The sequence below is a fragment of the Eurosta solidaginis genome, chromosome 3 (assembly GCF_040869045.1).
Source record: "Eurosta solidaginis isolate ZX-2024a chromosome 3, ASM4086904v1, whole genome shotgun sequence".
NCBI lineage: Eukaryota > Metazoa > Arthropoda > Insecta > Diptera > Tephritidae > Eurosta > Eurosta solidaginis.
Genome location: NC_090321.1, coordinates 281,647,601 through 281,673,217, shown reverse-complemented (window position 1 = coordinate 281,673,217; position 25,617 = coordinate 281,647,601). Strand labels below are relative to the sequence as shown.

The following is a 25,617-nucleotide window of genomic DNA, read 5'->3' as shown; positions in this document are numbered from 1 at the left end:
TTCAGCAGACTCTGGAGAGCCCAGGTGGTTTGTCAAATAGTCAGTTTGGATTTCGGAAATCGAGATCCACGATAGATGCAATACAAACAGTTGTCAATATAGCCCGCGGAGCCATAACCGGAGACCAAAGTAAAAGGAAGGTCTGTGCACTGATAACTTTGGATATGAGAAATGCTTTTAACACCGCGAACTGGATGCAGATAATGAAAGCGCTACGAAACTTTGGCACACCTGCTTACCTGCTCCGAATAATTGGTAGCTTCTAAGCGACAGAGTACCCCTTTTTGATACGGATGAGGAACCAAGAAAGCACAACATCACGGGCGGTGTCCTTCAGGGATCTGTTCTAGGTCCAACTCTTTGGAATGCGATGTATGACGGTGTGCTACAAATCGACCTTCCCGGAGGCACGGAAATTGTCGGCTATGCAGGTGATATTTTCGTAGTAGCAGTGGCCAAGAAACTTGATCTGCTCTAAGCATTATGTAGGGACGCCGTGGGACGAATAAAGGAATGGCTGACGAACATGGGGCTGGAGATGGCTAGCAATAAGACAGAAATGGTTCTGGTGAGCTCAAAGCGGACTGTGGATGAGTTGGTCCTAACCATAGGAGATTATCAAATAAATTCAAAGCCTTCCTTGAAATATCAAGGAGTAATCATTGGCTTAAAACTAACTTTTAAGGAGTTAGTGGAGCCCTAACGCGAATAATGCCGAACATCGGCGGTAGAGGTTTACGCCGATCATTTTATCGGCGGCGGCGGCGTAGGCACTACTAAATACCGGCGGCGGCGGCGTGACCGGCGCGCTGGCATACGCCGGCTTTCTTACTTTACAAAGCTTGATTTTTCTATTAAAAAAAATTATATCTAAGAAAGGTTTTGCCTACATGTATTTAAGGAAATCAACGTTTTGGCCAATTCGGAAAGATCCGGGGTTTTTGCCTCAAAGTCTCGCGGATGGTTCAAAAAATTTTAAGGAGTAGCTCCTTGCGGAGGGACTGTTCCTCGTTCACTTACTCCAAGGAGGCTTCGAACCTAACCTCGGTCTAAGGGACCCTTGCTGCTGCTTAAAATGATTACACTTTTGTCTGTATGTCTCGTGCAAAGCGTAGTTTCACCGAAGGAGATGCTCTGGGCCAATTCCTAATACTCGTTGTCGACACGATTTTTGAAATCTTTTGCTGCTCCTTGCTGGTCACGTACAAAGGCGACTTAGGGTTGCTATTAATGGTATTTTAATACTCATGACTCTATTGGTACAATTTAACGATTAGCACCCACCAATGATGGCCTATTGCTGATTGCGCTAAAGGGCGCCTCCAGTTGTTTCTTATAGAGCTATAATTTCCGATTTGTGAACAGTAGCAATCCTGACGACCAGTCGTTACCACGCCTACTTACCCTCACACCTCACACCACATGCCAGCACAGAAGCTGTAGGACTGCGACTTCGAACTCATACCTTCGTCGACGTCACATTCCTAGCAGCTCTATGCTGCCAACCACTACCAGACACCTTTAAAAGTTAGGGAGTAACTATTCGGCCAAGGATGCCGCCCTCGGAATCGTAGACTGTTCAAGTATTAACTCATGGGTGAAAATAGTATAATCCTCGGTGCATCTATACAATTTTAATTTTACAAGGACCCTGGATAAAGTTTTTTTTAATGTAGACCAAAATTTACAAACGTTGGTGTTCGAAACATTGATTTCAATAGTCTTCGTTAAACAAAACCGAATTTTGGAATGTGGGTGAACCGATTTTAAGGTGAAAGATGTTAACGTTATATGCTTAGCCCAAAATGGTGTTTTCCGGCCTTTTGATGCAAGAGTTCACTATGAATAACCGCGTAGCTTCACTTTTCAGACTAGTTCGACTGTCCACTCCCTAACGTAGTAGTATTAGCATACCCGTCATTTGTTCGATTGTCTTGGGAAAGCTTTTACTTCATTACTTTGAGTGTTCCTACGTACTCACATATGTAGCAGGAGCCGTAACGTGTAAGTGATATTTAAATTTGGGATAGGGCCGCCAACTTTAGGAAATGTCAAACCGGGTGACTTGGGTGTTGAAAGATGATAAGTGAAAATCAAAATTAAAATTTCAGGCGCTATTTTTAAGTTTCGCAAATAAACAACAGATGTTTGAATATAAGGCCAAGTGATTTTTCAAACCCTTCTCATATGTTTCATAAATATGACTTGAGAATCATTTCAAAGGAGTGTTTGAACTCCTGGTACCTACTGAAGGATGTAGCATCACTGATTTCGCTTATCCTTTTAGCCCATCGGGATATATAATTTTTGAAAAAAAAGGCACCTTTTGCGGGTAACTTGCTTTTTTTAATAACTTGATGACGATTTAAATACATGTTCGACTTGGGCCATTTAAATTTTTTATTTAACTTTTCGTTTAGTGTTTTGTTCTAATAACTTGGTGAATTGGATGATGCGAAATCCGTGTTAAGCTGGAATGGAATTCGCCTGTGTTTTAAATAACTTTTGAACGGTTAGAAAGATCTAAATTTCGCTCCCCCAGCGAGTTAAGGGGCTTAGAATATACCCGGGGTAGGTATGCCTGTCGTAAGAGGCGACTAAAATACCGAACTTATTCAAGGGGTTGTGTAGCGTGGTTGTGTACCCGTGGCGAATCCTGTTTCTTTAACAGCCGAGGCCCTAGCGACCCCAGGCTCCTCATGGATGTAGGGGGTGGGAGGGCGGTATGGCCTAGAAGGTTTCATGTAGTCATACCAAATCGTTCCCGAGATGGTCGGCCTAGTACCTTAATGCTGCTTGTTACCGGAACGTACTGGATCTGCATCCGGCGAAGGACCATCAACTTCGATAACACTCCCCAGTAGAGATATTAGCCGCCGAGTTTGGTCGTTTTTCGCACGCCGCCGCCGAATGTCAAAAATATAAGCGCGGCGGCGGCGGCGGCGGCGTTCGGCGCGTTACTATATTTTCTACTCGTTTAAAACTGTTTAGGCCATTTATTGTTCATGTCGAAAATTGGTCGGATATGGTCGAAAGTGGTATCAACGGATGCGCATCACTGCCAGTTATAAGAAACTAATTGCGAAATTTAACTCGTTCTAATTGTTCAAAAGTTATTTAAAAAAACAGGCTTTTCGATGTCAGCTTAACACGGACTTTGCATCGCCCAATTTACCAAGTTATTACAAAAAAAAACAAAAAAAAATGTTTATAATAAATTTATATGCTCACTTTGCATATTTTTTTTTTTTTTAATTTATAATGAACAATGAATTTAAATAAAATGACCAACGGCGAACATGTTTTCAAATTGTCCTCAAGTTGTTAAGAAAAGCAAAATACCCAAAAAGTGCCGATTTTAAAAAAAAATATATATTGCGATTGGCTGAATGAATAAGCGAAATCAGTGATGCAAAATCCTTTAGTAGGTTCCAGGGGCATAAACACCTCTTTGGAATGATTCTTACCTCATACTTAAATTGAGGAAATATATAAGGACGTATGAGAAGGGTTTGAAAAATCACTTGGGCTTACATTCAAACATCTGTTGTTTATTTGCGCAAGTTTAAAATAGCGTCTGATGTGTTAATTTTGATATTCACAATTCATCCTTCAACACCCAAGTCTCCCAGCTTGACATTTCCTAAGGTTAGCGGCCCTATCCAAAACTAGTCCCTTGGAGTGAATAACATTGATTATAGCCTATCAATCAAGTTTAAATATCACATACACGCGACGATTATACGATTTTCACCCATTCCGCAATGACATCCACTTAGACGAGGGCGGCATCCTTGGCCGAATAGTCACTCCCTAACATTTCAAGGTGCTTCTCTGGTGTAGCTCGGAAGCATAGCTCGACAAAAGCATCCGTTGGAAAGTCTTCGGAGCTACGCCTAGAGCTTCTAGGAAAGTGACGTCGACGAAGGTATGAGTTCGAAGTAGCTTCTGTGCTGGCATATGGTGTGAGGGTCAGGAGGCGTGGTAGCGATTGGTGGTCGGGGTTGCTACTGTTCGCACATCGGGAATTGTAGCTCCTAAAAACAGCCGAAAAAACTGGAGGCGCCCTGTGCCACGAGGGTCATGAGTATTAATAGACCATTAATAGCAGCCGTAAGTCGCCTTTGTGCGTGACCGCCAAGGAGCTACAAATGATTTAAAGAAATTATGTTCGTGACGATTACTAGGAGTTAACCCTAGGTGAAACTACGCTTTGAACGACATATACAGACAAAAGTGTGACTATTTTATGTATCTCTATTTCTTTTCATCAGACGCAGCAGTACCAATTCCAAAGACCGGGATTAGGTTCGAAGCCTCTCTTGAGTAAGTGAACGAGGGACAATCCATCCGAAAGGAGCTACTTCTGAAAATTGTTGAACGGTCTGCGAGATCTTGAGGAAAAAACCCCGGATCGTTGATTTCCTTAAATACATACAAACAAAACCTTTCCTAAATATTATTTTAAATAGAAAAATCAAGCTTTTTAAAGTAAGAACACCGGCGTATGGCTGCGCGCCGGCCACGCTGCCGCCGCCGGTATATAATAGAGCCTACGCCGCCGCCGCCGATAAACTGATCGGCGTAAACCTCTACTCCCCAGGGCCTTCGAGGAGTGTCCCTGTCGCTACAACAACAACAACAACAGTTAAATTACGCAATTAGATTATTATAACTGGCAGTGGTACGCATCCGTTGATACCCCTTTCGACCTTATCGGACCAATTTTCGATATCAACAATAAATGGCCTACTGTCGTAAATGAGTAGAAAATATAGTACCGCGCCGAACGCCGCCGCTGAGCCGATATTTTTGGCATTCGGCGGCGGTGTGCGAAAAACCACTAAAATCGGCGGCGGCGGCGTTTATCGGCGGTGTACATCTCTAATCGGCGGCCAGGCGAAGCTACCCGTCAGCTACTATCCAACGTAACCAGCTCTGTAATATTATATGCAGCACCTGTGTGGCACCAAAAAGATATACTAGCAGCCTACCGCATTACTGATATACGAATAGCATGTGCTTATCGGACGGTGTCCGACGACGCGATCCATGTTTTATCCAGGAAAATCCCAGTAATCTACTCTCGGGTGAAATGGCCGATCTGTATGACATTGGAATCAGCCGACCATCTGAAGATGCTAAGAAACGCGAACTGTTAATAAATAAATGAAATGAAAATGAAATTAATAGTAAATCCGAAAACGGATATAAAAAATTTTTCGCCCTTCAAAAAATATTTACGAAAAACCTATATTATGACAGAAAAAATTGTATTCTCTTTTGCAAATATCTCTTGATTCCCGATTGAACCCTCTGTAGTATAGAATTACCCAAGGCGAATCTGAATTCGCCTTCCAATTACCCAAGCTCTTCTTATTTCTCTAGGTTAAATTCTCAGTTTTAGTTCATCGGTGCCACAAAAACTGTGTTCCATTTGTAGACTCTTCAGTAGTCCTTAATGTCGTCATAAAGAGATTGAGTGGTTCCAGTGGATTACAATCGCTTCCCAAGGCAGTCGGTTCTATGTACCGGAGGGACTCGGGATTTTTCCCGACCAAGGCCTGTCATTTCAGTGTAACCCCATTCAATTTGTTGCGTCATCATCCTCCCAGCAGCTCCTTGCAGCGGGACTGCTCCATATTCTCTTGCTCCGGGAAGGTATCAAATCCAATCCTGGTCCGTCTCCTGACCCCGGTCCTGAGAAATGGTTTTGCTGCATCTGCCGGAAAATAATCTTTTTAGGACGGTCATACTCTGTTCAGTGTGTCTCGTGTAAGGGATGGTTGCATCGGACAGGTTGTTCTGGGCTTGATCCCAAAACCCGACGTCCACGTAACTTTTATAAATCATTTGTGGCTCCTTGCTGTTAACGTCCAAGGGCGTCCCGTAGTCTACGCCTTAGCGCCCCCCCCCCCCCCCCCACTACCTTCCAGCAGCCCAGCTGCTCAGCAAGCCACAACTAGTACCCGCTGCTGCTCGCGCCCCGCGGCGCCATCAACTCAAACAGCTGCTACCACTCATAACTACTATCTTCGTAGTAGAGTCGGTAGCAATGCTGAGCATCAGCCCCTGCCCCGTCTTCTCCCCCCCCCCCCCCACCCCTCTTTTCCGGCAGAAATCGTGTAGGTCATGGAAACATACTCTTAGTCCCTAACCCCGTCTGCACCGTTTTCCAGCACAGAATATATATGTTTGCGACATCCGCCCAATGCAGCTCCTTCCTTTAATGCCCATCACAATCTATGTCATTCAAATTTGCCGGACAGTAGGGGTGAGATGTTGGCGGATCAAATAGAAGAAACGACGTTCTGCACAATAAACGGAGACGCCCCACACGTATGGTAGGAAGCTGTGACAGTTCGCCGGATATCTCAATCGTGAGCGCAGAACTCGTAAACTGCGTCAACTGGCAGTCGATGGTAACATTGGCATCCGACCACCTGCCTATACTTATTTCATTCGAGCGTACCGCCGACTTCATCGTTACAGAAAAACGTACTTTCGTAAACTTTAAAAAAGGAAAATGGGAGGAATACAAATATTTTACAGACAACATCTTTGCTGCCCTCCCTATCCCGACTGATGCCCGCCAAGGGGAGCGTGCTTTCCGCAAGGTCATTGAATCCGCCTCGGCACGTTGCATTCCCGCCGGGAGAATTCCCGAAATTCTGCCCCACTTCCCGGCGGAGGCCGCAAATTTAGCGAGAGAACGTGACCTTATAAGGCAGCTCGACCCAGGCGACCCCCAAATAAGGGACATAAACCAACGCATCAGATTGCTTGTGGATGAACACAAGCGGGCGAAATGGGACGAGCACCTAAGAGGTTGTAACCTCTCTGCCGGTGTGGGTAAACTTTGGTCCACCGTAAAGTCCCTATCGAATCCGTCTAAGTACAATGACAAAGTTTCCATCGCCTTCGGCGATAAAGTGCTGTAGGATTCGAAAAAACGCGCGAGCGCTTTCTGCCGTCAATATGTAGTGCATTCTACGGTCGACAAAGATATACGGAGGGCCAACAGACACGCACATAAACATAAATTCAGCGCGTCACCAATTACCATCACCGCCAGAGAGGTTGAAGATGCCATTGGTCACGCTAAACCATCCAAAGCAGTGGGCCCAGACGGCATAGCCATGCCGATGCTTAAAAGCCTAGGGAAAGAGGCTTTCAAATACTTAGCACATGTCTTCAACCTGTCTCTTTCCACCTTTGTCATACCCGAAAAATGGAAAATGCCCAAGGTGGTCCCGCTACTAAAGCCTGGGAAACCAGCTAACATAGGAGAGTCGTATCGTCCGATATCTCTCCTAACGCCAGTAGCAAAGACGCTTGAAGCCAATTTGCTCCCCTACTTCCAAACAAATTTGCAGCTAGCTTCTCACCAGCATGGCTTCAGAAAACTCCATAGCACCACCACCGCGCTAAATGCCATCAGCACCCAGATAAATTGTGGTTTAAATCAAAACCTCCACCATAGAACAGTACTCCTAGCGCTAGACCTATCAAAAGCTTTTGATACGGTCAACCATGGCACGTTACTGCAAGACCTGGAAGGGTCTACCCTTCTCCCATGTCTTAAAAGGTGGACCGCAAATTATCTCGGTAGGCATCGGTGCAATTTAGAAACGAAACATCAAAACCCAGAAGAATTAAACAAGGGGTGCCACAGGGTGGTGTCCTATCCCCACTTTTGTTTAATTTCTACATATCTAAGCTACCTTCACCACCAGAAGGAGTCACTATCGTTTCATACGCCGATGACTGCACAATAATGGGACAGGCCCAGGCCCACAGATCGATGAGCTCTGCAACAGAATAAACGGCTACCTCCCTGATCACTCCAGTTTTTTCGCCCAGCGAAACCTGGCATTATCACCGACTAAATCTTCCGCGACCTTATTTACAACATGGACGTCCCAAATGTCGACCATTTTGAACATCCACGTCGATGGCACTACGCTACCGACTGTCCTACACCCTAAAATCGTGGGTGTGACGTTTGATCAGGATCTACATTTTGGTGAGCACGCAGCCGCAATTGTTCCGAAAATCCAGAGCCGTAATAAAATCCTCAAATCCCTTGCTCGCAGTACCTGGGGAAAAGATAAAGAAACGCTCATTACTACATAAAAAGCAATTGGCCAGCCGTTTACGTGCTACGCGTCACCCATATGTCGCCAAGCCTAAAAACTACCCACTGGAAGAAGCTACAGGCCTGCCAAAATACTGCTCTCAGAATCGCCACGGGCTGCCTTCTTATGTCCCCAGAACACCATCTACATAATGAGGCGAGATGCTAACCAAACAGTTCCTGTTGAATACCCAGAAACCTGGGCATCCAAACAGACATCTGATTGATGAGCCAACACCGCCTAGGGGCTTAAGGAGTCATCTCCGTAAGCATTTTGAGGAAATACGGCACCTGAGAACCCAGCCGTATGAAGCAAAAAAACACAAGCAGGTCCTTGGTGAACTACACAAACAGGCATCAGACCTTTATGTCAGGAATTGCCCGGTGAATCCAGTACTCAAAGAAAAGTACCCAAAACTTGTGGAAGAGGAACGCATACTCCCCAGGGAAACGCGTGTCACTCTTGCTCAACTTCGTTCTGGATACTGTAACAAGTTGAACTTTTACCTATCCAGAATCAACCCCGACATACAAAATGTATGCCCCGCTTGCAATGTGTCCCCACATGACACCAACCATCTCTTTAATTGTAATGTGGAACCAACGCCTCTAACCCCTTTCATTATGGTCCACCCCTGTTGCACCAGCAAGTTTCCTTGGACTCCCGTTAGAGGATATTGATGACAATTTGTGATCGGTCGCGGCTGTTAGGTGGGGCGAAGCACTGCTACAAGAACAACAACAACAGTGGATTACAATTTTTGTGTTCCAGCTAATGTTGCAACAGTCTTCGGCGGGATGTAAATGCAGGAGCCGAGATTTGCACGGCACTCATCAAAGCTTGAAACTTCTTTGATAGGTTGACTTCTCTCTTGTTTGAGCAGGTTGGTATTCAAAGAAATAGTCTAACAATATAAAGAAATTAAGTATATCACAATCCGCAAATCCACAAATAAGCATAGATAATTTTGAAATAAGAGCTTTAATCATTTTTTTCTTCGTCGATAATTTTGAAATCACCAACTGCCGATGGTGACGGTGACAATTTTCAAAAATCTGGGGTGTCATGTTTGATCAGGATCTACAGCTCAGAAAGCATGCAACCGCAATTGTTCTTAAAATCAAGCCATTGGGGTATAGACGAAGAAACGCTCATTACCCCTTACAAAGCAATTCGCCGGCCGATTGCATGCTACGTGTCCCCTATATGGTCGCCAAGCCTAAAGGTTACACATTGGAAGAAAATACAGGCCTGCCAAAATACTGTCCTCAGAACCGCTACGGGCTGTCTTCTTATGTCCCCAGAATACCACATACACAATGAGGCGAGAGTACTGCCCATTAAAAAGAGAAATGAAATGCTGAACAAACAGTTTCTGTTGAATACCCAGAATCCTGGGCATCCCAACAGACACCTGATTGATGAGGCTACACCTCCCACGGGCGTAAGGTTTCCCCAGCGGGTTATGGGGTTAGAATATACCCGCGGTAGGTATGCCTGTCGTAAGAGGCCACTAAAATACCAAATAGATTCAAGGGGTTGTATAGCGTAACTCTTTCAAGGGGTTGCCAGCGCAATATATAGCTTCTCCAACCCAATTGTCAACCTAATCTATCCGTGGCGAATCCTGTTTCATAAACAGCCGAAGCTCTAGCGACCCCGTACTCCTCATGGATCTAGGGGCTGGTCGCATGCGGTTGTTGTTGTTGTTGTTGTTGTAGCGATAACGTTGCTCCCCGAAGGCTTTGGGGAGTGTTATCGATGTGATGGTCCTTTGCCGGATACGAATCCGGTACGCTCTGGTACCATAGCACCATTAAGGTGCTAGCCCGACCATCTCGGTAACGTTTTATGTGGCCACATTAAACCTTCAGGCCATTCCCTCCCTCCCTACCCCCAAGTTCCATGAGGAGGTTGGGGTCGCCAGAGCCTCGTCTGTTCACTCGTCTGTTAGTGAAACAAGATTCGCCGCGGATAGGTGAAGTTGACAATTGGGTTTGGAGAAGCTGTATATTGCGCTGGCAACCTGAAGGGTTCCGCTACACAGTCCTTTGAATCTGGTATTTTAGTCGCCTCTTACGACAGGCATACCTACCGCGGGTATATTCTGATCCCCTAACCCGCTGGGGTGGTCGCATGTGGTCATAACAAATGGTTCCCGAGATGGTCGGGCTTGATACCGGAACGTACCGGATCTGCATCCGTCAGAGGACCATCAACATCGATAACACTCCCCAAGGCTTCGGGGAGTGTCCTTATCGCTACGACAACAACAACAGGGGCTTAAGGGGTCATCTCTGTAAAAACGGCACCTGAGAACACAGCCGTATGAAGCACAAAAACACAAGCAGGTCCTCGGTGATATCCATAAACAGGCGTCGGACCTCTATGCCAGAATTGCCCGGCGAAGCCAATACTTAAAGAATAATACCCAGAACTAGCGGAAGAGGAACACACCCTCCCTAGGGAAACACGCTTCACTCTAGCTCAACTTCGATCTGGGTACTGTAACAGGTTCAACTCTTACTTATCCAGAATCAACCCCTACATACAAAATGTATATCCTGCTTGCAATGTGTCCCCACATGACACCAGCCATCTATTCAATTATAATGCGGAACCAACGCCTCTAACACCCCTCTCACTATGGTCCACCCCTGTTGAAACAGCAAGTTTCCTTGGACTCCCGTTAGAGGATATTGATGACAATTTGGGATTGGTCGCACCTATTGGAAGGGGCGAAGCACTGCTGCCACAACAACAACAACATGACAATTTTCGAAGCAGGGATGTTGAAATATTGGTCATTTCCTTTATTTTCATTATTTAATCTTAGCCGATGTTCTTTAAGCTACTAACATAATTAGTTTAGACTTTTCTTATAACTGTTTACAGTTATTGCATCTTATAAAATCTTTTTAATAATTGAAATAATTATTATTATTATTAAATAACGCGGCATTAGTGTCATAGGTTTAAGGCTAAATAATAACACTTTAAAAATACAAACTTAGTTTATTTAAGAATCTTAATACTTACAAATATCATAGTTCAGGGGCGGCATAGCTCCAGCTATATGACTGCGATATGCCATGTTTGTGCCGGAGCTTGTTATCAGCAATTCAGCAGCTGATCGTATTTCATCAGCATCACTCACGGACATTTCTTATATACATTTACGAATGGTACATTTGATGCATTTTTGAATTATTAGCTGTAAAGAATAAATGGTTATGTATATCGCTGGTTGAGGGTGCAAACTTGCTGTGCTCTTTTTTAATGATACTGTACAATAAAAATTGTACAAACAAAATGCTATAAAAATATTCAACCGCCTAGCAAACTTTTTTATTTTTTAAAATTATAGAATTTCAACTTGTTTCCCACAAAAATTTGGGCTTCTATAAATGTGGCGTTGAAGTCGGCAACAAAACGAGCAATAATGCAAGTCGCTTGCCGGCAGCGCCTGGGAAAAGATAAAGAAACGTTGCTAACCACGTACAAAGCACGTCGCTCACGAGCTACGCTTCACCAGTTTGGTCGCATGGTCTGAAAAATACATACTGGAAAAGGCTACAGGCCTGTCAAAACGCTGCAATCAGAGCTGTCACCGGATGTCTCCTTATGAACCCCAAACACCATCTACATAGTGATGCTAAAGAACTCAATATTAAAGAGCGCAACGAAATGCTGTACAGGCAGTTTTTACTAAATTGTCACAAACCAGGACATTCTAGCAAACAACTGCTTGGTCTAGCACCGCCTCCACGGGGATTAAGGGAACATCTCCATAAGCACTTTGAGGAGATATGGTACCTGCCAACACAGCCCTTTGATCCAGAGAAGCCAAATCCACGCAGAATCGGTAAACGCCTTGCCAGAACGCTCCCAGAGAGCCCCGTAATTAATATGCAATATCCTACCCTTGCAAAAGAAGAAAGCACACTACCAAGAGAGACACGAGTCACCGTGGCCCAACTTCGTTCTGTAACAGGTTAAACTCTTACTTGTCCAGAATCATCCCCGACATACGTAATGTATGTTCTGCATGCGATGTTTCCCCACATGACACCAACCATCTTTTCAATTGTAATGCGGAACCTACGCCTCTAACACCAATCTCCCTATGGTCCACCCCTGTTGAAACATCCAGTTTCCTTGGACTCCCGTTAGAGGACTTTGATGAAATTATGTGAGGGGTAAGGCCCATTGAATGGGGCGAAGCACTTTTAACACAACAAGAACCGCAACCGCTATGTACCGAAGAAACTTCGTTCCCGAGATGATTGGGCTAGTGCCTTAATGGTGCTTTCTTACCGGAATGTACCGGATCTATATCCGGCAAAGGACCATCAACATCGATAGCACTCCCCAATAGAGGTTTACGCCGATCAGTTTACGGGAGGCGGCGGCGTAGGCTCTATTATATACCGGCAGCGGCGGCGGGGCCGGCTCGCCGACAAACTGATCGGCGTAAACCTCTAAACTGAATGGCTAGGCTTCAGAGGATCACATTGTCCAAAACTAATGAATATTGAAACAAACTGCTGACGTCAATGGAATGTTTGACGATCTGGAACAATATCATAAAGTTGCGGATGAGTATCTGGGAGGCTCATAATACGAAAATTAAAAAAAAATTATATTTGGAAAGGTTTTGTTTATATGTATTTAAGGAAATAAAGGTTTCGGCCATTTCGGAAAGATACGGGGTTTTTGCCTCAAAATCTCGCGGATCGTTCAAAAAATTTGATGAGTAGCTCTTTTGCGGAGGGAGGGAGAAAAATTCTTAAAATGGTCACACTTTTGTAGCGTATTTGCACCGCAGAAGATGTTCTGGGCTAAGTCTAATACCCGTCGTCGGCACGATTTCTTTAAATCATTTGTGGCTCCATGCTGGTCACGCAAAGTTTTAACGATTAGCATCAATGTTGGCTTATTGTTGATTGCGCCAAAGCGGGCCTCCAATTTTTTCGGTGTGTCTAGGAGCTACAATTTGTGTTCGAAACATTGACTTCAATAGTCTTCGTTTCCGGCCTTATGATATAAGAGCTCATTATGGATGACCGCCTTCAGTTTTCAGACTAGTTGGACTATCCCCTACGTTGGGGTAAAAGAACATCCGGTCATTTGTTCGCCTGTCTTGGGAAAGCTTTTGCTTCACCACTTTGAGCGTTCTAGCAAAGGACAAAGCGTAACCTGGTTAAAATATGTGCCTCCGTTTTCACATTTGTATCAGGATAGGTAGGTGATATTTAAATACGGTTATATCCAATGTGATTCACCTCAAGGGACTAGTTGGGAGACTTACGAGTGTTGATTGGTGAAGTGTGAAAATCAAAATAAACCTTTCATACGCTATTTTATGGTTTCGCAAATAAACAACAAAGGTTTGAATATAAGGCCAAGTAATTTTTTAAACCCTTCCCATACGTACATATATCTTCAACTTATGTATGAGGTGATTATCATTTCAAAGGAGTATTAAAACCCCTGGAACCTACCAAAGGATTTCGCATCACAGATTTCGCTTATTCTTTCAGCCAATCGGGATATAGAATTTTTGACCAAATCAGCACCTTTTCCGGATAACTTGCTTTTTTAACAACTTAAGGACAATTTGAAAACATGTTCGACTTGGGTCATTTTAATTAAATTCATTGTCCCTTATCAATTTTTTGAAAAAAATTATGCGAAGTGAGCATTTAAATTTATTATATAACTTTTCTTTTAGTGTTTTGTTTCAATAACTTAGTGAATTTGGTGATGCAAAATCGTTGTAAGCTGGCATTGAAAACTCCTGTTTTCTAAAATATCTTTTGAACGGTTAGAAATTGTTAAATTTCGCAATTAGATTTTTATAATTGGCAGTGATTCGCATCCTTTGATACCCCTTTCGACCATATCGGACCAATAAATGGCCTAGACAATCTTAAAAGAGTAGAAAATTTAGTAATGCGCCGAACGCCGCTGCCGCCGTGCCGATATCTTTGGCATTCAGCGGCGGCGGCAAAAAACGACGAAAATCCGCGGCGGCGGCGCACAGTGGCATTTTTGCTTGGTTTAGACGCGAAAAAGTTAAAATTTTCAAGTCATTTGAATGCAGTTTGTTTTTAAAATGTCCACAGTATATAACGGTATTTATCATTTCTTATAATTATTGTTCTTCATTGCATAATCTGCTGTCAAACTGTGAGTTGTTGATGACGCGCTAAGTAGTACAATTAACAGAAGAGGGAGTTGTATGAGGTGTGGGTTGCAGAACGTGGCCAAAAGCAAAATGATAAAGCCGTTTAAGACCACGTGTGTACTGTTTTAGGGAGGGAGTAAATAGAGACGAGGACTTGTATGATGCAGTAAAGTTCGAATTTTTTTATCAAACTTTGTATGAGATGGATTCAAGTGAATTACACCAAAGTTAATTTTCTTGGAAAGTTTGCTTCATGGTTTGAAGAAGATAAGAAATTGAAATATAGGTATGTTCAACTGTGAACAAAAGAATAAGATAAGGCTATACAAAATTTTGTTTGGGGTAAATTCAAAATTTTTGGAGGGGGTCCAACCCGAATGCAAACATAATACACTTGGTTTGAATTAAATATATTCATTTTTCAGTGAGTTATTAATTTTTCGCGTCTAAATCATGCAAGAATGCCACTGTGCGACGGCGTTTATCGGCGGCGTATATCTCTACTCCCCAAAGCCTTCGGGGAGTGTCTTTATCGTTAATACAACAAAAACAACAACAACCGAAGAAACTCGGGACTTTCCCCGACCAAGCGCTGCAATTTCATTGTAACCCTATTTGTTTTATTGCGTCCTTCCCTCACCACAATAACAACAATGCATTAATAGTTTCTACGAAGGTTACAGTGACGAAAACTAGAACAATCCGATGATATGTTGCAATGCTAATATTTTTTTAATCAAGGTGAACCGTGAGACCGTTCAACACCTTATGCAAATAATCACAATAAAAGACTAAAATACCAAATTTATTCAAGTTGCTAGCGTAATATATAGATTGCGCAACCCAATTGTCAACCTCACCTACCCGTGGCGAATCCTGTTTCTTTAACAGTCGAGGCTCTGGCGACCTCAAGTTCCTTATGGATCTAGGGGCTGGGAGGGCGGTATGGCCCAGAAGGTTTCATTTGGTCTAACCAAATCGGGTAAAAAAGTCTAGAACAGGGGTCGGCTGCTAATACGCGTACAAAAATATGGAGAGAGGTGTTAAAAAGACGCATATTAATCTCGACAACAGGTTTCAACGGGCAATTCCTGGCATAGAGGTCAGACACCTGTTTGTGGAGTTCACTGAGGACCTGCTTGTGTTTTTGGCTTCATACGGCAGTGTTCTCAGGTGCCGTATTTCCACATAATGCTTACGGAGATGACTCCTTAAGCCCCTGGGCGGTGTTGGCTCATGAATCAGATGTCTGTTGGGATGCCCAGGTTGGCGGCCTTCATTCGCGCTTTTAAGAAATTACCTTGGCCGGTCCACCAATGGGGTGGGATCCCTTTGTACCAAAATTTTTTTAAGTACATTACAACAACTACATGAAAATTGCCAACTTCAACTGCAAATATCTCCGGACAGACACAATTTTTATTTTCCGCCTCCCCATAACACTCCTCGAGGCCTTCGGGGAGTATCCTTATCGCTACAACAACAACAACAACAATATAAAATATTATATGTCACTAACTCATTGTCGGTTTTATTTAGTTGGTCGATTCTCAAGAATGGGGAATGGTACTCCGACAAATGGAACAGTGTAGGTAGCTTGAGTTGGAATTTTATTGTAATCAAAGCAAATGGATTTGTACACATAAATGAGTGCTATTTGGGTATACAAATAGTATCATATAGATAATAACCGGGTTGGTCTATAAACTCGTATTTGGCCAATTGGACAAACATAATATTGTAGCATATTATGTTATACTTACTTTAAATCACCATCAAACGCCAATTTACCACTATATAAGCGTATTTCTGCTATTTCGGAGTTGGTACGAACCGAATTTTACAAATAAATCCTAAAAAATTTATTTTTCATCTACATTCCCAAAACAATTTCGACAAAGCAAAATTTCATTCGATTTTTTTTTTGCCTTATTTTCCAGTAAATGTCAGGTATAGCGTGTTCAGTGAAATATAGACAAAAGGAGATGGAAGTGCTGCCAGCTTTCACATATTAATAAGCACCAAAACCACAAAATTGTACAATGAAATGCGAATTCAGTACCAGGTAGTATTATCCCATCAGCTGGTTGCTTGTTCCAAGGCGAATCTATACAGTGATGGCAAAGCGAATTCAACCAATTCGCCATGCATAAGAATACCAAGTCAGACTAAATTTTCATTGATTTCGATTAACAGACATATTGTTGTATAAGCAAAGAGGATAAATATGTATATAAGAGACGTCGGTTTGCTACTCGGTGAAATCAAAAATATGACATTTTCAATCGCCGAAAGCTAGTTTTACTAGGTATCTGTATTACCCTTTCCCACTTTTTTGTAAAATTTGCGGCGAAATTGAATTAAGATGCGTGTCAGTTCAGTGCAGCGACAAGTATAAGAAAAATGTCAAAATGCGAAGAAAAGTTTGCATAGTTAAAAGTAAAAATATTGTAAATAGTTGAAAATTTAATAACTAGTAGTGTAAAGTGGATGAAATACAAAAAAAAAATTGTGGTTTGGGGTGCAGTTGGCAAATTGGTATGTGCTCAATCTAAAATCAACCCCTCAAACATTTTTGGCTCCCTCATAATTTAAGAATCAAAAATGAGCCCAAAATATGTGAAAAGTTTAAGCCTCAGAAATATGAGCACTTAGGGTATTATTTACTATTCAATTAATAGAGGTTTGTTATCCAATGATGACACTCCCAAATTTAAAAAGCTGGACGGGTTTCTTAAAACGGAAATAATTCAATCGCCTTCATCGAAAATTGTAGTAGAAAAGTACCCTTAGTAGTAGTATATTAGCAGTGATAATAAATCAGAGCTGTAAAAAGATTGAATCAATTAAGTGTGCATTCTCTCAGCATTCTTTTAAAAATTTGTGACTTTTTGGTTGCATATTATAAATTTCCATTCCTGAATGGCTGAAAATACCTTAACTCAAATCTAAAGTGTGTGTGTTATTGAATAGTAAAATATAATTCAATATAGTGTAGGAATGTAGGAACCATTCCCAATCTTTAATGAATGTAAACTTGAAATGAATGCACACTTTGTTTCCATTCAGTACTAAATACTTTTTCCCCAAGGTTATTTTTTGTATACTTTCATTGCCATCAGATATGTTAAATCAATTTAGGAGTTGGGTGCAAAAAATGCGTAAAATTGGTCAATAGCAAATATAATAATATTTAAGAATTCATGAGCTTAACGCCGGCTTATAATCATTGAATATGAATTATTATGTTTGTTTAAGAGCAACTGAAAAGAAAGAAGCATTTGCTGGTATATTGCGACGGTACCATTTCAAAAACAAATAAACAAGTAGTTAACTATAAACCACGAGTCTTAAATCATTTTCATGGTGTCCGAACATAAGACATACAAGAAATAGTACTTCATAGCAGAATTTGTATACTTCGTAATTGGGTTGATTTTTTTAATTAATCGTGTGAGATCAAAAAATGTTAGGCTCTTGTGAGTTGATTGGTTTCCTTTTTAGGTAAATCTCGCGGATAACTCATTTACATAAAACCATAGGGCTCTTGATTATATAAAGTATTCAAAAGGCATGAAGATATAGTCGAATTTGGCTGAAACTTCGAAAAAACAATATATTGCTTTCTTGCTATATGTCAAAATGTTACTACTTATTTTGCTATTGTTGTAAAATGGATTTTGTAAATGAACACATTGTGCATTGACGAAATAGAGTAAATTGTGGATATTTTTTTGTCGATAATGTAACAAAACCAGATACTTTAGTTTAAGTCATTTTAATACATCAAAGTGCATAGGTTCATCGGCGATTTCGTTGGAGCTTCATAGTTCCGAGAATTTCGATAAACATATGTTTATTTCCATGGCATCGTCCTACGGTGATTCAGGCTTTTTCTATTCACCTAAATTAACTTTCCCCGTTTTCCTTCATCTGTGCCACAAAAAAATGTTCCATTGGGAGAAACTTTTATTGACTGGATCCATCGGACTACAGTTTTTTTACAGCTGATATTTTAAGTGTTTGACGGAATATAAATATAGGACCCGAGTGGTTGAGAATAGCCCTCTGCCTATTTGCACGGCATTGGTAAAAGATTGAAATTGTTTTGGGTGAATAATATCTTACTTGAGCAGATTTGTACTCAAAGTTAATTTCCTTGCTATCAAAAAAGCTACAACTACCTATAGAGCCTACTTTAAATGGCTTTAATTACAAACTATTGTGTTTAGAAGAATATTTTTCTTAGAAAATATGATATTGCTATTTCAATTAACTCACAAACCAGTATAGATACAGTATTTGACCATATACCGCTAGGAAGAATATATGGAGGAATTTAAGAGCTTTTATAATGTATTGCCTTTTCTTCAATTGTTTAATCACCAATTGAGGACGTGCAAATGTAGGCTATTACTTTTTAATGCAAGCCTTTTATATGGCACATTGGCAACACTCATTTAGAACGAAGACAATTTTCGGAACAGGGATGTTGTAATATTTGTAATTTGCTTTTTTTATTATTAAATTTTTAGGAAATTTTCAATATGAATACTTTTCCAGTGTGGAGTTTCCCCACAAATTGGCCGGACGGGACCTACATGTTTTATGCCGACTCCGAACGGCATCTGCAAGGCAGATGAGTTTTCACTGAGAGCTTTTCATGGCAGAAATACACCCGGAGCGCTTGCCAAACACTGCCGAGGGGCGACCCCACTTAGAAAAATTTTCTTCTAATTGAAAAACCTTATTTCTAAAATTTTTATGTTGCTTTGCCCGGGGTGTGAACCCAGGGCATACGATGTGGTAGGCGGAGCCCGCTACCATCACACCACGGTGGCCGCCCACACAAATTAGATTACCAAAATATAGTATACATTAGTACCAAAGTTCTGTATAAAAGGAATGGCAACAAAAGGGAAATATTTAAGAGACAATTTACTAAGCGTGCAGCGGGGCATTCACATTCTGCCCCAACACCAGTATAAAGTATGAATGTTGGAGATTTCATGCATGTCCTCGTAACCATCGCCGTTTGTAAATTTTGTAATTTTTCCAAAGTGTATTCAGCAAAGAGCGATTGACAGTTGTGTATGAATCTCATTTAAGGGTTGGGTTTCAACCATGGTACAATTAACAGGTAGAAGCATTAGCGAAAATGCAACCCTCCCGTGTATTTTGTTGTTGCCGATTGTACATAAACTGTCAATCGCTCTTTCAATTTCTTCTGTCAAAAGTGTTGGAAGAAGAAAAATGTCACATGTAATTTTCGTCAACAAAGCCAAAACAAAAAAAGAAAAAAGTTGGTTTGCGGATGAAGCTGGAGGAAATGATATATATTTAATTTATTGTTATTATTTATTTACATATAGCAGCTTAATCACTTCTTCAACGCTTCCAGCGCATCAACTCTTGGTAATTCTATACGACAGCATGACACTGATAATATGCGTCCATAAATATCGAGAGAGGTGTCTAAAGACGCGCATTGACCTCGACAACAATAATAAGAAGGCGGTGGTAAAATATTTTGTGTTGGACAAGAGATATTTGCAAAAGAAGTTGAAAATTTTCATGTGCGCGTTGTAATGTTGATGATATTTGTAACCACAAAAAAAAATTGTGGACATAAGTGTTTTGCACAGATATAGTTTTGGTCTCCAAACCGGTGTTGGACCCACCCAGATTAATTTTTTATAAGCGCGGTCTAAGGCCGCCAGCGCAAAAGTACTATGGATCCCACCCCGGTCTCGAAGCACTCCGGGGTCATTTTTCGGTTTTTTGGGGAATATCTTTTGAACGAGCTAAAATTTTGATTTTCCGCCTTCGGATTATTGTTATTGGATTTGGTGCTGCATGTTATTTTGCACTCAAAGAAATGGAATATGATAAGAAATTTATAGATTTTCTGTCGAAACGTTTATATGATCGCATCACTTCAAGATTATCACATGGTATATGTAATGGTGATCCAGAGCAAAGGTATAGTGGTTTATTAAATTTATCATTACTTATGGCCTTAAAAGATGTGGCGTTGTCTAGTACCTCAGCATGTAATTCTGCATCACTGGAACCTACGTGCGATTGGAACTGATGAGGATTTGACACATAGTTCAATAAGGTATACGAGTTTACCGTACTGAATTGTTTAGTTAATTTGAAAGTAATTTATTGTAAAATTTTTATAGATTTGGTAATGGTTGTTTTACCACCATTGAAGAGGTTGATTATATTACCGATACCTGCATCAAACATGTCGAACGTTTACGTGAAATGTTTCCATTATGGGAGATGGTGCTAGAACCAATTGATTTGAAAAATATCCAATGGTCGCAACATTAATTTTGTTTATGATATATTAATAAGGGACCGTTTTGTATTGTATGCATCTTTTAGTGTATGTATTTATATTCCAAAGCAGTTTAATGTAAAGTGAGGTACAACTTTTTTGGAATTATATTGTTCCTACTTTATCTGCCTAAGGTCGTTATTTTGTAGTATTAAAATTATATTGGGAAATGCTATTGCTAAATGTTTTTTGTAGTGGACCTTATTTTCAATACATGTATGTATGAGTGCTAACGTTACTGTCTTCAAGAGATGTTGAAAATTTGGGATGAGATTGTATATAAAATTCTGAGTTAATAGTATGTTCATGAATGAGTGCTGATTTATTTTAAAATTTCATGTATTTTGTAGAGTAAAAATTAAGTAATTTAGTAACCTAATAAATATCAAAGATACATATATACATAAAACCGTTTAACGTTGGAAACTCGTCGTGTCGGTATTTGAGGTGCAGATTTCTTTGAAGGATATGTACTCCATGTCTTTAGATGTAATCTTTTTTAATTAAAAAAAGCACGTATAGCATATTTTTGCTCTTTGTAAACTAATGGTGGCCCTGAAACTAGGGGAGGTTACTGCGTCTGGGTTTCACGGCTTATTCGTGGTACATCATGCATATCCGTTTGTGTGCTGCAGCTGTTCCGTGCGAAGTATTGACCTTTCGCTACAACGGTGTCACTTAAACAAAAGCGAACATGTAGAAGGGACTTTATTATTTATCCTTCGTCCTTCCTTCACGTTGTAGCGGCGAAAGTATTGTCCGATATTTTGGTAGATAACTATAGGAATGACCGTTGGGGACGATGATACAACTTCCGTTTTTTACAAACTCTTGATTAGCACTGCTAAGTCATACATAAAATTATATTATATTTTTTATCTTACAACATTCGGGAAACAATATTTACATCAAAGATGGTAAATATAGCGATGGAGTGGAGTTGGGGATCAAATTTACTCTCTGAGCTCCCACAATAAGGTCACAGGTCTGAAAATGGAGCGAAAAAATTTAGCCATTTTAGGGAAGCTAACGCCACAAGCTTTTTCCCAATTTTTCCTCTTCCTTGATCTTGCGGGGTACTTCTTTACTTTAGCTCACAACTGCAAAACTCGTGCAAAAATATCGGGAGAGGTGTCAAAAAAATGCGTTTTGGACTCAGGACGACGAATCCGAAAGCGAAAATTTTATTTCTGTCAAAAAATATTCCCAAAAAACTGAAAAATGGCACCGGAGCGCTCCGAAACCGGGGGTGGAATCCATAGTATTTTTGCGCAGGTAAGAGTCTAGTTGAGGGGTCGACTGCTAACACGCTACCAAAAATATCGAGAGAGGTGTCAAACGACGCGTCTTGACATCAGTATTAATAATCTGAAGGCGGAAAATAAAATTCGTTAATCCGTTAATTAATTCGTTCAAAAGATATTAACGAAAAACCGAAAAAAGACCCGCGGGTACCTCCGAAACCGGGGGTGGGATGCATAGTAATTTTGCGCAGAACACCTTTCAGCGTTGGCGGCCTTCGGCCGCGCTTATAAAAAATTACCATGGGAGACCAAATCTATATCCGCGCAAAACACTTTTACCCACAGTTTTTTTTGTGGGTACCCAACACCATCAAAATTACAACAGCCACATGAAAATTTTCAACTCTGTAAATATATCTGGAAAGAAATAAAATTTTCAATTTATGTTTTCGGATTCGTGGTCCTGGGTCCAAAGCGCGTCTTTTGACACCTCTCCCGATATTTTTGGACTAGTTTTATTAGTTGTGAGCTAAAGTAAAGAATTACCTAATAAATTTTCACATCAAAAGTAAATAAACAAAAAATGTAAACATAAACAAAGTTTGACATTTTATGACCACCTTCGAATGAAAAAACATGTAAAATGCAACTCTGATGCTTTTACCTGGTTATTGTACCATGGTTTCAACCATAAATCTGTTGAATGTATTAACAAAAAGCTTGTAGTACACTGAAAGAAATGGTGCTAGTAAAATCAAAAAATCGGTTCTGTTGTTCTTGACTTAACGGAGATTCGGTGAAATTGATTGAATTATGGTTAATTCGACGGAGTTCTTTGTCAAGCGAACAAATTAGTGTAGTCATTTCAACAGAAGAGAAATTGTCGCTCTTAAGTTAACAAAATTTTGTAAAATTGACAGATTCCTAATCAATCTGATTTTTCTGTTAACACAACGAATCTTACAGGTCATTTCAATGGCGATCAACTGTCAATACATGAGCAAATTTCAAAGAGCGTTTTACGCTCACTGCGCTCTCTACTTTGTACTTATGACGATGGTGCCACTTGTTAAAAAAAATAACGCCAAAATAAGAAAACCATCAAATCGAAAAAAACACACAAAATGGGAAAATAGTTTTTCAGTTATAAATACAAAACGAAAAAACCCTTTTTTGAATTTACTGTGCAAAAATTATATTATCGAACGAATCTAATAAGATAATAAAAAACATCCTTTTTTAATGTTGATGTTTCCGACAAAATAAAAGTTTGAGTTGTGTTGGAATCGTTTCAACTTAAAGTGTTGCGAAAATTAAACTTGCCGAATTACATGTAAAGTTACTCCAGTGGTGAATTACCTTCCTGCGATTTGATACTTTACTTTTCTATAACTTACAAGTTCTCTTCTTAAAATGTTACGTCAAACATTTATACTACAAGTTTTGTGCGAAACAATCAAGTGTGGCAACTACATGCGAGAGAAGTAATTGAGAATGAGCTGAGATGCAACTGAAAGAATTGAGAATCAGTTTTGTGACTACTATTTTCATTTCTATATTCATATGTATGTATATGTAGCGAACATGCGTATTTATGTATTCACATATTTACGTAATTATATGGCGGCCGCCATGGTGTGATGGTAGCGTGCTCCGCCTACCACACCGAAGACCCTGGGTCAAGGCGAATCCATACAAGGTGGTGGCAAAGCGAATTCAACCAATTCGCCGTGCAGAAGAATGTCAAGTCAAACGAAAATTTTCATAGATTTCGATTAACTGACATTTTGTTGTACAAGGCTTTGTATGGAAAATTATCAAGAAGAAGCAATCAGCTGTTGGGATAACACCACCTATACTGAATTCGCCGAGCCCTGGGTACACACCCCGGGAAAAGCAACATCAAATTTTTAGAAACAAGCTTTTTGAATTAGGAGAAAAATTATCTAAGCGAAGTCGCCCCTCGGCAGTGTTCGGCACGCACTCCGAATGTATTTCTGCCATGAAATGCTCTCAGTGAAAACTCATATGCCTTGCAGACAGCGTAGCCATATATTTTTTCCAAGTCGTAAACACCGTCATATCTATGGCAACAAAAAAAACTCAACAAAGTTGAGTTAGGACAAAGTTGGGTTATTACCAGGGGACGTACGATTGTATTCACCGGAAACTAAAATGAAATCGCCGGATTTCATTCAACAATATTAACTTTAAAAGCGCTTTTCTGAAAATTGTCTTTGACTGTTATATTTGTTGCCACATACCACATATAAAATCGTTTTTAATTCATTTTATTTTATTTTATAAATAACAAAAACGTCTTAAAAGATAAATTTCGTATTACATACAAAAGGTAACTGTTTTCAGCAAGTTTAACAATTATTTTTCTTTTGTTTTCTTAGAGCTCGAATCGAACCTCGTATAAACTCCTATATCATTTTAGTTTCTTAGTTATACATTTTCGTGTAAATTTTTTTTAGCATATTTATTTGCGGTTCAATATTATGACAGGAAAAGTTATTAAATTTTAAATAATCAGTTTCCAGAGGGTTTCGGATTTTTGTTTTGTTTAAATTTATTTTAGCTGAAGAGTGTGGCAAGCACATTAGATCTGCAACGAATGCACATAAATTGGAAGAAGCGTATGTAGAGTCAGCTCTTTTGATAGTAGAAATAGTTTTCCAAAAAACTTCTGGAGGAACCTTAGAAATGTCTTCAAAATATGTCTTTAGTTCTAAAAACTTCAATTCCCTATACTTGCTATCAATATCCTGCACAGTTTTCTGATGTTGATGATTGTGTGCGACAAATGTTGTAAGACCATATGCAAAGAATCAATTTTTTCCAGCAACTTCTTTGGGATCCATGACACTTAAGTTGCCATATATTTTGTTAAAATCAAAACGTTTTCTAACTTGATCACACAGTTCAATATAAACAAGTAAGGAAGGCTAAGTTCGGGTGTAACCGAACATTACATACTCAGTTGAGAGCTATGGAGACAAAGTAAGGGGAAATCACTATATAGGAAAATGAACCTAGGGTAACCCTGGAATGTGTTTGTATGACATGTGTATCAAATGGATGGTATTAAAGAGTATTTTAAGAGGGCCATGGTTCTATAGATGGACGCCATTTAGGGATATAGCCATAAATGAGGACCAGGGGAGACCCACTGGAAGAAACTACAGGCCTGCCAAAATACTGCTCTCAGAATCGCCACGGGCTGTCTTCTTATGTCCCCAGAACACCATCTGCATAATGAGGCGAGAATACTCCCCATCAGGGAGAGAAATGAGATGCTGACCAAACAGTTCCTGTTGAATACCCAGAAACCTGGGCATCCCAACAGACATCTGATTGACGAACCAGCACCGCCTAGGGGCCTAAGGAGTCATCTCCGTAAGCATTTTGAGGAAATACGGCACCTGAGAACCCAGCCGTATGAAGCGGAAAAACACAAGCAGGTCCTTGGTGAATTCCATAGACAGGCGTCGGACCTTTATGTCGGGAATTGCCCGGTGAATCCAGTACTTGAAGAAAAATATCCAGAACTCGCGGAAGAGGAACGCATACTCCCTAGGGAAACGCGTGTCACTCTTGCTCAACTTCGTTCTGGATACTGTAACAGGTTAAACTCTTACCTATCCAGAATCAACCCCGACATACAAAATGTATGCCCCGCTTGCAATGTGT

The 25,617-nt window shown here is 40.6% G+C and overlaps 1 protein-coding gene across 4 annotated transcripts in view; it reads right to left on the bottom strand.

Moving 5' to 3' along the window:
- Positions 1–25,617, bottom strand: part of LOC137245687 (steroidogenic acute regulatory protein-like) — a 100,841-nt gene that overhangs the window by 54,588 nt on the left and 20,636 nt on the right. The window contains exons 1-2 of one of the 4 annotated variants that reach the window (XM_067776743.1): positions 16,092–16,267; positions 11,178–11,352 (exon numbers count right to left, since the gene is read on the bottom strand). The exons of 1 other annotated variant lie outside the window; for it this stretch is intronic. In XM_067776743.1, coding sequence (XP_067632844.1) covers positions 11,178–11,301 — 124 coding nt within the window. In that variant the 5' untranslated portion in view covers positions 11,302–11,352; positions 16,092–16,267. Of the gene's footprint in view, positions 1–11,177; positions 11,353–16,091; positions 16,268–25,617 lie in introns of those variants that run through there. 2 more of the 4 variants (XM_067776744.1, XM_067776745.1) reach the window with 2 other exon arrangements.